General features: G+C 56.3%; 1 protein-coding gene across 1 annotated transcript in view; it reads right to left on the reverse strand.

Annotated features, from left to right (window-relative positions):
* The window catches only part of ADAMTS10 (ADAM metallopeptidase with thrombospondin type 1 motif, 10), a 43,301-nt gene continuing 27,790 nt past the window's right edge, over positions 1-15,511 (reverse strand). Inside the window, exons 12-24 of the mRNA XM_010014336.1 lie at positions 14,338-14,483; positions 13,943-14,006; positions 12,933-13,035; positions 7,694-7,827; positions 6,765-6,888; positions 6,142-6,222; positions 4,635-4,798; positions 4,085-4,211; positions 3,048-3,177; positions 2,178-2,382; positions 1,293-1,469; positions 489-645; positions 1-110 (exon numbers count right to left, since the gene is read on the reverse strand). Coding sequence (XP_010012638.1) covers positions 1-110; positions 489-645; positions 1,293-1,469; positions 2,178-2,382; positions 3,048-3,177; positions 4,085-4,211; positions 4,635-4,798; positions 6,142-6,222; positions 6,765-6,888; positions 7,694-7,827; positions 12,933-13,035; positions 13,943-14,006; positions 14,338-14,483 — 1,722 coding nt within the window. The remainder of the gene's footprint in view (positions 111-488; positions 646-1,292; positions 1,470-2,177; positions 2,383-3,047; positions 3,178-4,084; positions 4,212-4,634; positions 4,799-6,141; positions 6,223-6,764; positions 6,889-7,693; positions 7,828-12,932; positions 13,036-13,942; positions 14,007-14,337; positions 14,484-15,511) is intronic.

A 15,511-nucleotide genomic window follows, 5' to 3' on the forward strand; every position in this document is an offset into this window, starting at 1 on the left:
CTAGTGCCCCTGGCATGTTTTACAGCACATCTGTCGGAAGTAGGTCCGGCTGCAGAACTTGAACTTCAGGACGAGCGGGCAGTAGGCCACCTTGTTCACATCCTTGCACTCTGGACGGGTGACAGGGGGAAGAAGAGTTACAATTACATTGGGGGTGAGGAGCCCCAGGGGAGACCTATACCCAGTGCTAAGCAAGATTTCTCAGCTCAAAGCCCAGTTCCTGGGGGCTTTTTGCCAGGAGGGAGCAAGCTGCCTGACTGAAGAAACTACTGAGAACACCACTGCTGAAAGCCTCTCCTTGCCAAGGTGCAGCTACTCCACTTAGCAGGGTCACAGCAGGCATGGGACCAAAAGGGACAGTGTCAGGTCTCCCCTTGAGAGCCTTACCTCACAGCACAGCACCTAGAGCCCAACATGGGCTCTGTCGACTCCGATGCCCCTGCACCACACAGCCCCCAAGGCCAGCCCCAGGCCCCCATCTCCCTCACCTTCAGGGTTGTCTGTAGGTCCCGATTCACACTTGGTCTCGCACTGCTGCATGCCGGGAGGCTGCAGGGTGTCCACGCAGTCACTGGATGGCTGCCCAGTATGAGCTAGGCACTGGACGGATCTTCTTTGCTGGCCAAGGCCACACTGTGCAGAGCACTGCCGGGAAACAGCACAGCGTGGAGCTGCAGCAGCCACCACGGCTCTACTAACCCAGGGGGAGAGGGCACGGCCAGGTCTTAGAGGTGCAAAGGGTGCTGGATGCAGCCGTCCCTCCCTCACCAGCACAGCTGAGCAGTGGCCCCACGTCCCAAAAAGCTTGGTTCAAACCTCCAGGACTCAGTGAGGGTCAAACCGTCTGGCCCTAAATCACCTGCACCCTGATGTCACCCTGGGGCTCGAGGGGTGTTAGAGGAAGGGGGCACTGCCAGTGTCAACGGGCTGGGCTGTAGGAGCAGCCCCACCTCTGCAGCCCATCACTACCAATGCACTGCTCCCCATCCTCACTGCCCTGCTGCCCCCCAGATACCTGTGGGGTCCCTTCAAGGATTTCAGTGGGTCCCTCCCAGGCCTGGGAGACTCTTGGGGAGACTCCTGATGGGTGGCACTTGGGCGACCATCACTGTGGCCTTCCTGAGCTAAGGAGGGGCAAAGAACACCACCATGGAGTCCTGCTGGCCCCCAGACGGTTGTGGTGGCCACATCGGGTTCTGCTGGCAGGTAAAAACCTCATGTGCACTAGGATTTGAATGGGTGGGGAGACAGAGTCTTCTCCTTCAGTAACCCCATGGAAGGATTGTCCCTACCTCTCCCCACTCGCCAGTGACCCAGCGCGGAGGTGGGCAGCGCCGCAGGTTGCACCTCATGCTGGTCGGGGGCTTGGAGCCTTCGTGGCACTGGGAGGGGGGCAGAGTTGCGCTGTGGTCACCGCTCTTGCAGAGGACAATGCGGTGGCGGAAACCTGGCCCACAGCTTGGGGTGCACTGCAAAGAGAGGAACATGGGGTCAGGGTCACAGAATCACAGAATCATAGAATGGCTTGTGTTGGAAGGGAGATTAAAGCTCATCCAGTTCCAGCCCCCTGCCACGGGCAGGGACACCTTCCACTAGAGCAGGTTGCTCCAAGCCCCTGTGTCCAACCTGGCCTTGAACACTGCCAGGGATGGTGCAGCCACAGCTTCTCTGGGCACCCTGTGCCAGCGCCTCAGCACCCTCACAGGGAAGAGCTTCTGCCTCAGAGCTCATCTCAATCTCCCCTCTGGCAGGTTAAAGCCATTCCCCTTGGCCTGTCCCTACATCCCTTGTCCAAAGACCCTCTCCAGGTTTCCTGGAGCCCCTTTAGGCACTGGAGCTGCTCTAAGGTGTCCCCTTGAGGAGCCTTCTCTTCTCCAGCTGCCCCAGCCCAGCTCTCTCAGCCTGGCTCCAGAGCAGAGCTGCTCCAGCCCTCGCAGCAGCTCCGGGGCCTCCTCTGGACTTGCTCCAACAGGACATACAGCAAAGAGCAAAGAGAGACAGCACTGGCCTTCCCTCCCAGTGCTCCCACCTTGCCTCTCTCCTGACCTACAAGACAACTTCCCACATTACACTGTCCACGGCCAGTAGCTGTCACTAATGCTCTGGCCTAGTGATTGGCACTGTCTTCCAATGGACCAGGGGCACCAGGGAGGTGAGGGCTGACACTATGCACTCACCTCAGACCAGTCCAGGGCAACCCACTCTGGAGGGCACGTCTGGTTATTGCAAGGCTCAAGCATCTTTGGCCGTGGATGAGTGCAAGAAGCATCATCCAAGGTCTTCTCCTCAGTGGCAGAGATCTTACGCTTGCAGAAGACGCTGCGTGTGCGGACGCCTTCGTTGCAACTTCGGCTGCATTCAGACCAGTTCCCAATCACCCAGCTGGGGACAGGTACAACAGAGGATCTTGTTGAGGGGCACACTGGTCCATGCTTGTCCCCATACTCCTGTACACAGCCCTATTCCTACTGCAGCCTCCCAGGCAGCTCTGGTTGAACCACAGTTCCTCACATCTCCCTTTACCCCTCAAGAGAGGGGCAAAAACCAGCCAAATTGGGGCTGGGACAATTTCTGAAGGACTGCACAGAGTATCTGCTCTGCACCAAAGGACCAGATGGGGAGGGCTCCTTTCTGCAAGTAGCTCAGCAGCACAGGGAGGAGGTCACCTACAGAGACCATCCCCAGCCATCACACCATGTGCTCAGTGCATCTTTCACCCAGCAAGGCACGGTGTAGCCTCATGCATGGTGTAGCCTCGTGCGCAGAGCACTGAGATGGACACAGGTTTCTGCTCCCTGTATCTCCACTGCTCCATCCCCATAGTGATGCACTTGGGCTGTACAGGTTGTGCACTGTAGTGTGCTCATGACGGGGCACAGAGGAGAAAACTGCCTGCCCCCTTCCCAGCAGAGCTGCTCCAGCCAGGTAGTGTCACCCCTGGGTACTGTGGCAGGGGACTCTGGCTTGAGGATGGCAGCAAAGCGGGAGTTTCACCCTCCTCCACACTGGCTTTTCCACCCAGGATCCCTCCAGTCCATGGTACTCACGCCGGGGGGCACGGTTCCATATTGCACGGCCGCTGCCGCTCGGGCATTTTGGCTTCAGGGCTACAGAAATGGTTGGAGACAGTTGAGCCATCGACAAGTTTCCTGCACACCACAGATTGGATTTGGCTGCCTGTCAAGACAAAGAGGTAAGGGAGAAAGAGAGGAGGGTTCTGAGGCCAGAGCTGAGCCAGGCTGCAGGTACGTGCCCCAGTGCTCTGCTCCCACACTGGCAGTGTGACAGAGCAGCCACTTGTCACTGCACCTTGCCAAGCCTGAACCTACTTCTCTTCATAACCGAGGCCTCCTGTGCCTATACATCTCCACGAAACAGGGATGGGGTGAGGGCTCAGCAGCCAGGGCAGGACCTGGTACAGTTTGTAGAGGATGGAGGATCAAAGCGTTCCTTATATCTCCCCTCCTCAAACAAACCTGTTCTACCTATGGTCTTGTGACTCTTCCTGGGCAGCACTGGGGGGAACAGCTAGAAAAAGAGGTGGCAACACTTTGTGGATGCCCAGCACACAAGAGCAGGTCAGGGCCCTTAGCTTTAAACAAGGAACGTTATCAAGCCTTGCTTTTGAAACTGCCTCTCTTCTACTAAATACCAGCTCCACGGCCACAAGACATGGTGCAAACCTTTGTGTCAGTCCCCACAGGAATCAGCCCAAGGGATCCAGGGAAGCACTAGTGGTGTTTCAATGTAGATCTGTAGGCCAGAGGGGCTGTTGCAATCAGCTAGCCTGTCCTGCATCGCACAGGTAAATCAATTTCAAGTATATCATGCCACCTTCCATCACCTCTACCACCTACACCTGCCAAAGAACAGCAGCCAGCTTTTTGCCCACAAGATCATACCTGACAGCAGTTTGCATGTGGCTGTGTGCAGGGTGGGAATATATAGAGACCTGAGACCTCCTGTACAGCAAAGCAGAAGCTAAAGACCATGCACTGCCTCATGTGGCCTGGGCAGAGTGCACTGGAGTTACAGGAGTGCAGACATGTGTCCCACCCCAAGCCAACACGGGGTCAAACCTCACCCCCAGCACACAGCACTGAGCATTTTGTCCACGGGGTGTAGTGCCAGGAATACTGGTTGGAGGCATCCCTGCCAATGGGTGCGTTGAACTTGTACCGGATCCCCTGCAGCTCTGTCCGCACGAGGACCTGCGAAGAAAGGCACCATCGAGTCATCAGTGCCACTCAAGTCCAGCATGACTGTGACCATCCTGATGGAGTCTCACAACCTCAGCACCCTCTCTGAAATCCAGGGCAGCTGAAATTTCCCCCTCCTTCCCTTTCCAGTCCTTTCCAGCGTTGACACAGCAGTCACCAGTGATGACAGTGGTGCAGCCATGAAGGTGACCTGATCAGAGAACAAGCTCCCATGCACTTAAAGATTGAATCGTGGCAGATTAGGGAGGGAGACTTGAGAATTTAGCCCAATTTCCTTCTGATTTTTGTGTCCCTTTACTCCAAATAGCAAGGACATGGGTTGATTAGCTCCAATCCCATGTAGTCATAGCAAGGTCTCTTTAGCCCAGACCAGGCCCATACCAAGTGGGGATATGAGGGAACCACGTTACCAACCATGACAAAAAGGGTGATGTTGGTGGGACCCAAGGCCTCCAGGGACTCGGGCTCCTCTGAGGATCTCCTGTAGTGGAATGTTGTGCCTGCGATGTCAAAGCGCCGCGGCGGGTCGATGGAGAGCTTCCCATTGATGTAATAGTCACCGCTCTCCCCTCTCAGTGCTGCGAGGACAAGAGGAGCAAGGGTTGGCAGAAGGGCTGAACCCACCCAGCTTCAGCTGGGGCACTCGTCTGCCAGGCCCAGAGCACTGCTACAGCAGAGAGTGAATATCATCAGCCTCATTTTAGACAGAGGGAATAGCTGAGGCAAATAACGGAGGTGCCTGGATCAGGGTCGCCCAGAAAGTCACTTGCAGAAGTGAGACTAGCATACCCATCACCTTGTCTCAGCCTGTCCACCACCTCACTGTGGAAGGGTGATGCTGCGGGGAGCTCAGCCTGCTGCCCGGGGTGGTGGTGGGGACACATGGCCCCCCATCATGAAGCCAGTCTCCAACCCCCCTGTGCAAACGGGGCCCAGGCTGCTGTTGCTGATGGAGGAGGCTGGTTCCCCAGCAGCCTGGCTGTGGTTGCCCAAGCGAGTCGCTAGAGGGAGATCGGCTCGTTCCTGCTCCCCGCTGGCTCCCTGCCACCTACTCCCGCTGCTGTACACACCAGCTCTGTGTCACTCCTGCCCTGCCTGCTGGCAACGACCTCGTTGCCATGATGCTCTGGGGCGGGAAGGATGCTTCGTGTGGCAAGGATGGAGAATGCCCCCACTGGGGTGCAGGGACAGATCCCAGAGTGGGAGGGACTGGTTGCAGTGATATGAGCTTGGGCTGTGCCTCCAGTGCACCCAAATCCAGTGTGGATGGACATAAGGAGCCCCCAGTATGTGTGGACTGGGCAGGGAGGGATGTGGGCATCTCAGCAAAGGGAGCTGGACTGTGGACTCCCACATCCAAGCAGGGTCCTGCTCCTGAAGAGCTGCTGCAGAGGCACCCGGCAGCAAGCCAGCAGTGAGCACCCTGCCCACCTCTCCGTGAGCACTGTCCATCACCTAGAGGATGCAAAGAGAAGACATGGGGGAAGGAAAAAGCCCGTTGTAAAAACGAGCCAAAATCTGGCTGGAAAATTAAGCCCAAGGAAAATGTGAGCAGGTCTATTTTTAATCCCCAGCCCAACACGCTGGCGGAGGGGGGATGCCAGGGAGCCACAGACAGTGCCAGGAACACAGGGTGTGGGGTTTGCTCAGGGTTACGCTGCTGGACAGTGAGTGCAGGATGGAGGCACAGCCGCAAGACAGGGGCTGCGAGGGCCTGGGACACGTTGGGACATGCTGCCCTGCCAGCAGGTCCTGCTGCCTTCCTCTGCCCCCAACCCCAAGATGGGACTCCCAATCCCATCCTCTAATGCAGTGGGAGTTTTTCCTTGCTGGGCCTTTCCCATCCCCTATTAGAACACAGGGAAATTGCAGGACCAGGGGTGTCTGGCTGGGGTTTCAGCATCCCCCAGCCCCAGCTCACCTAAGTAGTTGATGGAGAGGTTCAGCTCCCGGATGTCGATGTGGACAGAGCCCTTGGGAATCTGGATCACCTCCTCGTAACCTGTGAGACAACCAGGGCCAGTGAGCAGTGATGCTCAGCCTCTGAGCCCGGAGCCAACCCTGCCCTGGGCGGGATGGGAGTGTGAAGCCCCCCTGTGACCCATGGGTTAAACACTAAATGAGGTGCAGAGGAGTTTGTTCAGCCACCTACTGCAATTGAAAAGAAAAAGCACCATGGCCCACCAGGACAGTGGCTTTCTCGCTTTGCAGTGCAGGCTCTTGTGACGGGTCCTTGCAATGCTTGGAGGTGCTGTGGAGCTGGGATCTCCATGGGCATCTCCAAAGCCTAGCTTGAGAGCAGCGTGAGCTGGGGAGGGGGGGAAGGAACCTGGTGCTCTGTGTTAGGAACCTGGGTGCCAGCAGTGTCTGGAGCATGGCTCGGTTGGTGGTTCACTCCCTGCTTGCAGCTTGGTCCTGTCCTTTGGAGTGTTTCTCTGGGACATGTCCCTGCCTGTCCTGCATGTCCCCAGGAGCTGGTGAAGCTGAGGAGGGACTCAAGGGTGGGTGACACCGGCTGCACTGGCCAGACTGCTTGCTCCTTACCTCCCTCCGGCAGGGACTGGTTGAAGACACCCTCGATGGTCTCACAGGAGCTGCCATCTCCACCACACACGCGACACTTATCCTCCTTTGCGTCAGAGCCCAGGACACGGTCACAGCCCACATGCTGGAGGAAAGAGCAGCAGGGAATTAGCCATTCTGATGAAGGTGGCCTTGTCCTCCACAGAGCTGGCCTGCAGCATCTCAGGGAGCCCATCCCTGGGCTCCACCTCCGTTGCACCATACGCCAGGCAGTGCTCAGCAGCATCCCCTCTGCCCAACCCCATCTTTCTGTCCCTGCTTTCCAGGGACAGCCCTGCAGGGTCTCTCTCCAAGGCTGTGGTGGAGGGACAAGCAGGAATCCCGCGGCTGTGGGATAAGGCAGAGGTGAAGGTGACTGTGTTGAGCTGGTGGAGCTGCAGCAACCCCAGGAAGCCTCCAGCTCTGCCCTGCTGACACAGCACGTGGGTTAGCATGTGTGTCACCAGCATGGCTGTGGCTACCTATGGCGCAATCCCCCTTTAGTTCCACAGTATATTCAGCCCTGTAGAGGCAGAAAGATCCCAGAGACACAGGAAGGGAGACAGACAGAGCCTGAGAGGGAGCCTGTCTGCCTGCCTGCTGGGCAACATTCACCACTCTCACAGTTCTTTCTTATAATTAAACTTTTATAACCTTCCAGATCCCATTTCAAGAGAAATATCAAGTGCCTGGGGCTACATGCGCTGTAAATGCAAGGACCCATCACTAACACAGGCCAGTGTGACACCCGGTGCATGGGCACAAGCGCAGAGGTGGACGTGCTCCTGCTCTCATGGGTGAAGTGGGCGCTTGGGCAAAGGGATGCCCATGTCCATGCAGGCAGGGGGAGGGCAGCACTCTCCTGCCCGAGGGTCTGCCCTTGCCTCCCCATCCCGAGTGTGTCCCAGCACCTTGCACTCCCCATTGACGCAGATGTCGTTGGAGTCCTGCCTGCACGGGGTCCCGTCCACCACGGCCGCCGCTCGCTCTGTGTAGAAGTTGAAACCCTCGGCCAGGCAGTTGAGGGAACAGGCTTTAACCCCCCCTGGGAAAGAAGCAGAGGTTCAAATGATGCCCCCAAGGGGAGAGAGGAAAGACGTGGAGAGCCAGACCTGGGTAAGGGCTCCAGGTGCCCAGGAGGATGGCCCTGCTGAGTGGAGGGACCCACAGAGGGACCCAGAAACCCTCCTTGTTGATCAGCACCAAATCAAGACCCTTGAACCACACACCAAATCATGGTGAGACACTGATCCTTCTGCACAGCCTGGGAAACACGGGCTGTATGTGACAGGGAAAGAAACAAACTGACTTGGTTTTATCTGGTGTTGGTCACCCCTGGGTCTCCTCACACTTTACAAGGGCTGTCGGCATCCTTGTGCCCATTTTACAGACAGGGAAACTGAGGCAGCAGCTCTTAAGCAACTTGCCCAAGGTTTTTCAGTTACTAGACCAGAGCAACCACTTCTTTCTGTTTAAGGCTTCACTGAGTCACTCACAGCAAAAGTGATGACAGCAGCATGAGGACAAAGAAGAAGGATGCTCAAGTTATAGCTAAAATACCTGCTTCCCAACAGACCTTGCCAAAGTACCATATAAGGAACAGAGGTTGGATATCTGGATATTGGCTTATGGTGCCTGGGAGCAAGACATGGGACTGGTTATGGAAGGAGACACCTGAGCAGAGCAGTTTCTTGCCTCCTGTCATTGGATTTCATCAAATGTTGGTGCAGATGGTGGCTTTTGCTGCCTTTCCTGAGCATCCCAAGGAGACCCAAGAGCCTGCATGACCCTGTCGCATGCCTGAGCCATGGCAGCTCACTCCTGCAGGCAAACAGCAACAGTTGTGAGCTGTGTGGCAGAACTGGGAAGCACCTAGATAGAGAGCAACAATCTGCAAACCTTGCAACTCGACAGAGCACATCGAATGGGCAGACGGAGGGAGGGATGGCCCCAATGTGCCTGGGAGCACCAAAGGAAGAAAGAGCAAAGCAGGCAGAAGAGCAGGAGGAGACACGAGAGGGGAATTCAGCAGCTTGGAGGCATTCTGTCGAACTGGATGCCTGGGCAAGCCCCTAAAGAAAGAAGGTGCTTGATATCAACCCTCCTTCTGGAGAACCACCCCCTCTGCAGCACCCTGGGCTCTCCAGTGCCGCTAAGGAGGACAGTGCAGGCATGACCCTGAGAACAGCCACCTACCCATGGCATGCCCAGCCCCAGCTCTGCCCAGCCAGACCTCTGGTGCACCACATCACCAGCAAGGTAAGAAACGAGCCATAGGGGACCTGTGGTGGCTGCAGGATCTCCCAGCTTGGAAAGCCCGTGCCACTGAGCCCCAGAGACCACCACACACTGCACGCATGCAACTGTGCCACCAGCCTGTGCTGGCCCTTCCTGAGGTGTATGTGTGGTTTAGCCAGTGCTTGCTGCCTCAGGAGCATCCTTCCTGCCTGTGGCCTTGCTCCTGGCAGAGCAGTGCTGTGTGCTCTATGGGTGCGTGGCACCCTTTGTCTCCACCAGCATGCACCTCCAAGGCCACGCTCTCTCCTGCCGTCACTGCAGAGCAGGGCAGATTGTGCAATGAAGCAGAGCTGAGAAACAGCCAGAAACTTGGGCTTTCATTTCAGGGCTCTCAGATGGGCCTACTAAGCTATTCAAGTGCGCTCCCTGTTCTCTTCCTTGTCCCCTCAAATGCCTTGCTGCAGTTCCCAGGTGGGCAGGTAACCCCCGCCACAGCCTGTTTCTGCTTCTCTCCCAGCCCTGGTTCCATTAGAGAAGCAAAGGGAAAAGAAGGGAAAGGGACAGCAGCAGAGTAGCATAGCATAGACTAATTTTCAGTTGGCAACATAGTGCCTCAGAGGCTGGTTTGTTTCTCCTGCCTGCCCTGTCCCATAGACAAATTAAAGCTCATAATGATTTATGATGAGCAACCTCCTGTTTGTTGCAAGCCCCTGCTTCTTCCCAGCCCTCTCCCAGCCCCATGAGCTGCTCCACTCACCCTTGGCTCTTACACCTGCCAAGAGCAAAATGAATAACTAATTGAATATAGCAAACTAAACAAACAATTCAAGCTGCATTCCACAAGGTATCTGCTGACTGGTGAGCTCCAACAGGCTGAGCTCAGCTCTTCTTGCTGGGGCTGTGGCCATTTTAAATCACCACCAGGGAAACACAACCTACCAGTCCCACGTGAAAGCCAACCTCGACTTAGAATCACAGAATCAGCTGGGTTGGAAAAGACCTTCGAGATCATCAAGTCCAGTCCCAGCACTGCCAAGGCCACCACTAACCCCTGGCACTGAGGCCTCGGCTACACGGGGTGTGAACACTTGCAGGGACGGTGACTCCAGCCCTGCCCTGGGCAGCCTGTTCCAATGCCTGAGCACCCTCTGGGCAAGGAATTGTTCCTCAGCTCCAGCTAAACCTGCCCTGGGGCAGCTTGAGGCCATTTCCTCTTGTCCCATCCCTTGTTCCTTGGGAACAGTGTCCTCCCTCCTCCAAGCCAGTGGGGTACTCCTTGTCTTCAGGTTGGGGGTGCTCCATGCCCAGGACACTTGTCTTGACCAGTGTGTGGCCAGCATCTGAGGGGCAAACGACACAAGTACCCCTGTACCTTTCTGCAAGGGGGGCTCAAGGGTGCAGTGCTGAAGGCAGTGGCTGAGCTGAGCAAGGTGAGAGGCTCGGCAGAGGGTCAGGGTGGTGAACAGCTCCCCAGGCAGAGACACGTGCCCAAAAGCAACCTGAAGAGCAGATATGCCACCAGCTGGAGGGCAGAACGCAACAGGGGTGGATTCTGGGGAGCTGCTTGTGCCAGTGGGGCAGGAGGGACTGACACCTGCCACCCCAGAGCTCTCTGGGCACCACTGGAAGAGCCCAGGAGGGAGTGAGGGAGGTGATGGCCAGCCCTCGTTGCCTCCACAATGCTGGGTAGGGATGCCTGCTAGCGCAGGGGCTGTAGAGGGAAAACATGTGTCCTGAGAGCAAACAACCTGCATAAAGAACAAGAGGAGGCTGTTTCTCAGGGGCCTGATCGACAACATCAAGAAGGTGGAAATAGAAGGGATACTCCCCTCCTCCACCACAGACGTACCTTGACACCAAACATCACAATCCTGCAGGCAAGTGAAGATGCAAGTACTTGTGCTGCAGAAGTCATAGTCATAGAATCCCAGACTGGTTCCCGTTGGAAAGGACCTTAAAGCTCCTCCAGCTCCAACCCCTGCCACGGGCAGGGACACCTTCCACTAGAGCAGGTTGCTCCAAGCCCCTGTGTCCAACCTGGCCTTCAACACTGCCAGGGATGGGGCAGCCACAGCTTCTCTGGGCACCCTGTGCCAGGGCCTCAAGTACCCTCATCACACTGTTTCTTCCTTATGTTCACTCTAAACCTACCCTCTTTCCTTTTAACACTGCCACCCCTTGCCGTGTTGCTTGGTAAAAAGTATCTTTCTCTCTCCATCTTTCTCATAAGCCCCCTTTATGTATTGAATGGCTGCAACCGGGTCTCCCCAACCCTGACAGAGTGTCCAGACTTGGACAAAGAAGTAGGTGGATGGGAACAGTGATGACAACTTCCCACCTCCACAGTCCCGACTGATCTGAGGTTCCAGTGTGGACAGCCCATGCCACGAAAAGCTGACCCTGCTAATCCTGGCTGGTGGGTGCTGGGATTTCTCCAGAGCTGGGAGATGGGCATTCTCCTGGCCAGGCTGAGGAGCTGCAGCCTCCAGCACCTCTCTACTTGTGTGAATGTGCCTCAGTCTCTCTACCTGGGCCACTGCACAGGAGGGCACTGAATAACCAAAACATCACTGCTAAACAACACAGCTCCTCATGACCAGTACCTGCAGCCAACCTGGAGAGCTGAGGCAGAGAGCTCCCAAATTCTTTCAAGAAACAGTTGTGCCAACGCTCACAGCCTCCTGGGAAGGGGACAGGTTTCATCATCTTATTTCATGGAAGAGGAAGCTGAAGCAGAGAGGAAGGAAGGTGCTCTTCTTGAAAGCCAAAGCAAAAATCCATGTCAGAGCCAGGTTACAATTCAAGGGCTCAACTGGCCAACTGTCCCCTGGACTCAAACCATTGAGCCACGCTTGGGGAAGAGAGAGGTCTGAGCAAGGGCAGATCCAGCCTGGGGGCCGTCTTCCACCTTGGCATCCACTGGGCTCTGTGTGTGACTTACTGCTTTGCAGTTTTATTACATTTCAATTGATCCATCCCCTGCAGCCTCAGCACATCTGCTCCAGCTGCAGGAGCCCCGCTGGGAGCTGTGCTTATTTACACAGCTGAGAAGGATTTCCCCAGTCAAGTTCATTAACTTCATGAAGGAGACGCACTGTTCTTTCTCATTATGAAGAGATTTCAGCCACAGAGGCCTCCTCCTGCTCTTGTCACTAGACACTTCTGCAGGACGCAGGAGGGCTGACCTTGGGAAGAGGGGAGCTCTGCTCTCTGGAGTCTCCACCAGTTTCCAACCCTTCTGCCTGTGCAGGAGCTGGAAGCTTTACCTGCCTGCCCTGCCCTGTCTTGTCCCCATCAGGTACCAGACACTAACAACTCCCTTCTCTTGTCTGACTTCCTCTGCTCCCCCAGCACTTAAGGAAACAGACTTGAGGATATTAGGAAAAATATCTTCACTGAAAGGGTGCTCAGGCACTGGAACAGGCTGCCCAGGGCAGAGCTGGAGTCATCCTCCCTGAAACTGTTCACACACCGGGTAGACGAGGCCCTCAGTGCCAGGGGTTAGTGGTGGCCTTGGCACTGCTGGGGAACGGTTGGACTGGATGATCTTAAAGGTTTTTTCCAACCCCATTGATTCTCTGATTCTATAAAAGCAACTGAACACCTCTGGTGCTGCTGGAATTGTTTCTGGCAGGGAATTGTACAAGGGGTAAGTGACCCAGGACATGGGGCACAGCAAGACGGTCGTGGGCCAGCGCCAGGGCCAGCCATGTGGAGGGAAGCTCATTGATCCATAATTATGTGAGGGGGAGGCAGCACACCCAGGAACACAGAATGGGCATCCTGGGCTGGCAGAATTGGTGACTAACTGCCCACTGCACCACTTGGACCACGAGTCCTGTCCCTGCAGAAGGTGGAGGAGAGTAAAGCCCCGCACGGCGCCGGTCCAGTGCTGCTCAGCGTGGCACTCACCTCCACGGTACGTCTTCCACGTGTAGTACTTCCCTCGGAAGGGGACGTTGTCGAACTCGGCACACTGGAGCTCTCGGAAGTCCTGGGAGCCCGGCGGGCAGTCCTGCAGCCACACAGCCATCCATCAGTGCCCCGTGCGAGCAGCCTGCCTCAGCTGCTGGGAGGGCAGGAGCTGCGGCTAACGCCAGTCCTTCGAGGACGTGGACGCCAGCCCTGACAACTGGACACGGCTGCAGTACGGCAGGAGCGTCCTTCCTGCAAAGCTAGACACTGTATGAAGACTAATGGCACAAAACCTTTGCCCAACTGGTCTGTCTGCAGATGCAGCACTTGCTCTGGTGAGCAGCCATAGAATCAGAATAGCCAGGGTTGGAAAGGACCTTAAGATCATTTAGTTCCAACCCCCTGCCATGGGCAGGGACACCTCACCCTAGACCATGTCACCCAAGGCTCCTTTAAAAGATAGGTGCAAAACCCAGGACAAGCAGTGTGGAGCCATCTGTTTTCTTCACCAGCAGCCTGTGAATGTTAAAGCTACTGTTTCCCAGGTTCGAAGCTTCATTGAGCTTCCCTGCAGCAGTTATTTCCTTGCTCCCCTTGAGATTTAATCCTCAGGCCTGGGAGCAGGGTGCTACACTTCATTTTGTGAGCTGCTCTCACCTGACCAGGCCTGCACAGCGAGAGGCAATCGCTGTCATCTCAGTGCTGGAAGCCTCTGATCTCTCCTCCTTTGCCTCGTTATCTTTTTGGGCCCCTTCTTGATGCTGAAGCCCTGGAGGTACATCCCGCCCAGCCTCCCTCTGAGCCTGGCGAAGGCGTGCATGGTCCTGCTTGGATTTCCCCAGTGTGGGATTGCTGCCGGCACTGTGTGGCTCACCCCCACCAGCTGCTTCCTCCCATGGGTTCCATAACACCCTGTATCCATGCGGAGAGGGCTCACCCCTGCCTCCTTGCTGCCTGCCCCACCAGCAAACCCCCCTGCTCCTCAACCCAAACCTGGCAGTACTCACATCAGTGTTGCAGGACCGGTACCGCTTCCGCTCTCCCAGGCAGTACTTTCCTCCAATCGTGGGCCTGACAAACCAGGAATGAGATGGAATCTTAGGGAATGGAGCTGGGTTTGTGGCAGGCAGCTGCCCAAGTTTGCAGGAACACCCTGGCTTTTCCCAACCATGCTCCTCTGCAAGGACAGATCCTGCCTGGAGGGACTATTGCCAAAGTGCAGGTCCTGAGCAGACCTCACGGGCTCAGCTGCGGACACAGAGTGGGGTTGTACAACCCTGTGGCTGCAGACCCAACATCAAAGCAAGTGCGATGAGCTGCTGGGACAGCAGGAACCTGGCTGCTGCCTTCCGCACTGACCCCAGCAGCGATGCTGTACGTGGCCGCACACACGCACACCTACCGTGGGCTGTCACAGTGACGAATGGATGATGATACACCTCCACCACATGTCCTGCTGCACTCTCCCCACGATGACCAGGCTCCCCAGGCACCATCCACGCCCTCTGGCCGGGTGCCGAAAGGCACACACTCCCTCTTATAGCACCACTGTAGGAAGACAGAGCTTTAACCCCCCTGAGCACACAGTCAGCTCCTCACAGAGCCTCCATCAGACACAGCAGCCGGTTCAGGGCTGGGATTTGGGTTGAACCCATGAAATCTGAACTCAGAACTGTGCTGGTCTTGGAGCCAAATGCTCCATTGCAGAGCGCATTTGTCTCTCCACAGGTACCCTCTCCTCCAGATCACACTGTCACTATTTGCACATGCTGCATACTCGCGGTTCACAGGGATGCTGGGACCAGTGCCCTGACTCCAACCCCTCGTGCACCATCCTGTGGGGCAGGCAGCCATGGGAAAGGGGGTCACATACCCACTTCTGCTACAAAGGGGTCCGAGGCACCCGGGTGACACAGGTTGTTAACAGAGACATGTAAGAGCACACACCTTGCTGCCTGGAATATTATGTGGTGGCAAGTCTCATGGGACTTGGACTGGAGCTGCTGCTGCTGGGCAGCAGGGCCAGAATCCCTGGGGAGCACGGCCATCTCCTCCACCAGCTGCTCCCTCCTACAGTGGAGTGAGTTTTCTATGTGTAGTGCATTAAATGTCCTGATCTGGACAGGGTCCAGGTTAAAATCAAGTTTTAATTGTAATAAAAACATGGTTGTGTCGCTGTTCTGCCGAGGATCCTTAAAGAATCCTATTGGGTGACATGCTCAGAGAAACTTGCCTATGAACTATTTCCCTTGGAGCTGGAAAGCGTCCTGCACCCCCTGGGGCCACCAGTGATGCAAGGAGCGGGACAGTGCCAGCCCTGCTGCTGTTCTCCGGGCGCTGTGCCGGACACCACGCCTTGGGGGACTGAGATAATCCCAGGAAGGAAGGAACCGCTGTGTGCTCCTTCCAGGGGCTGATAACCCAGCCTGGAGCTGCTGGCACGGCCTCTCCCGGCTCCTTCTGAGCACAACCAGCAGGAAAAAACGAACCATGGTCTCCCAGGACACTCATAGAGCCACCTCCTTGCACATCAGCACCTTTCCAAAGGCGTGATCCCGTGCTCTGCAGGCACAACC

This window comes from Nestor notabilis, unplaced genomic scaffold (assembly GCF_000696875.1).
Source record: "Nestor notabilis isolate BGI_N333 unplaced genomic scaffold, ASM69687v1 scaffold13515, whole genome shotgun sequence".
Taxonomy (NCBI): Eukaryota; Metazoa; Chordata; class Aves; order Psittaciformes; family Psittacidae; genus Nestor; species Nestor notabilis.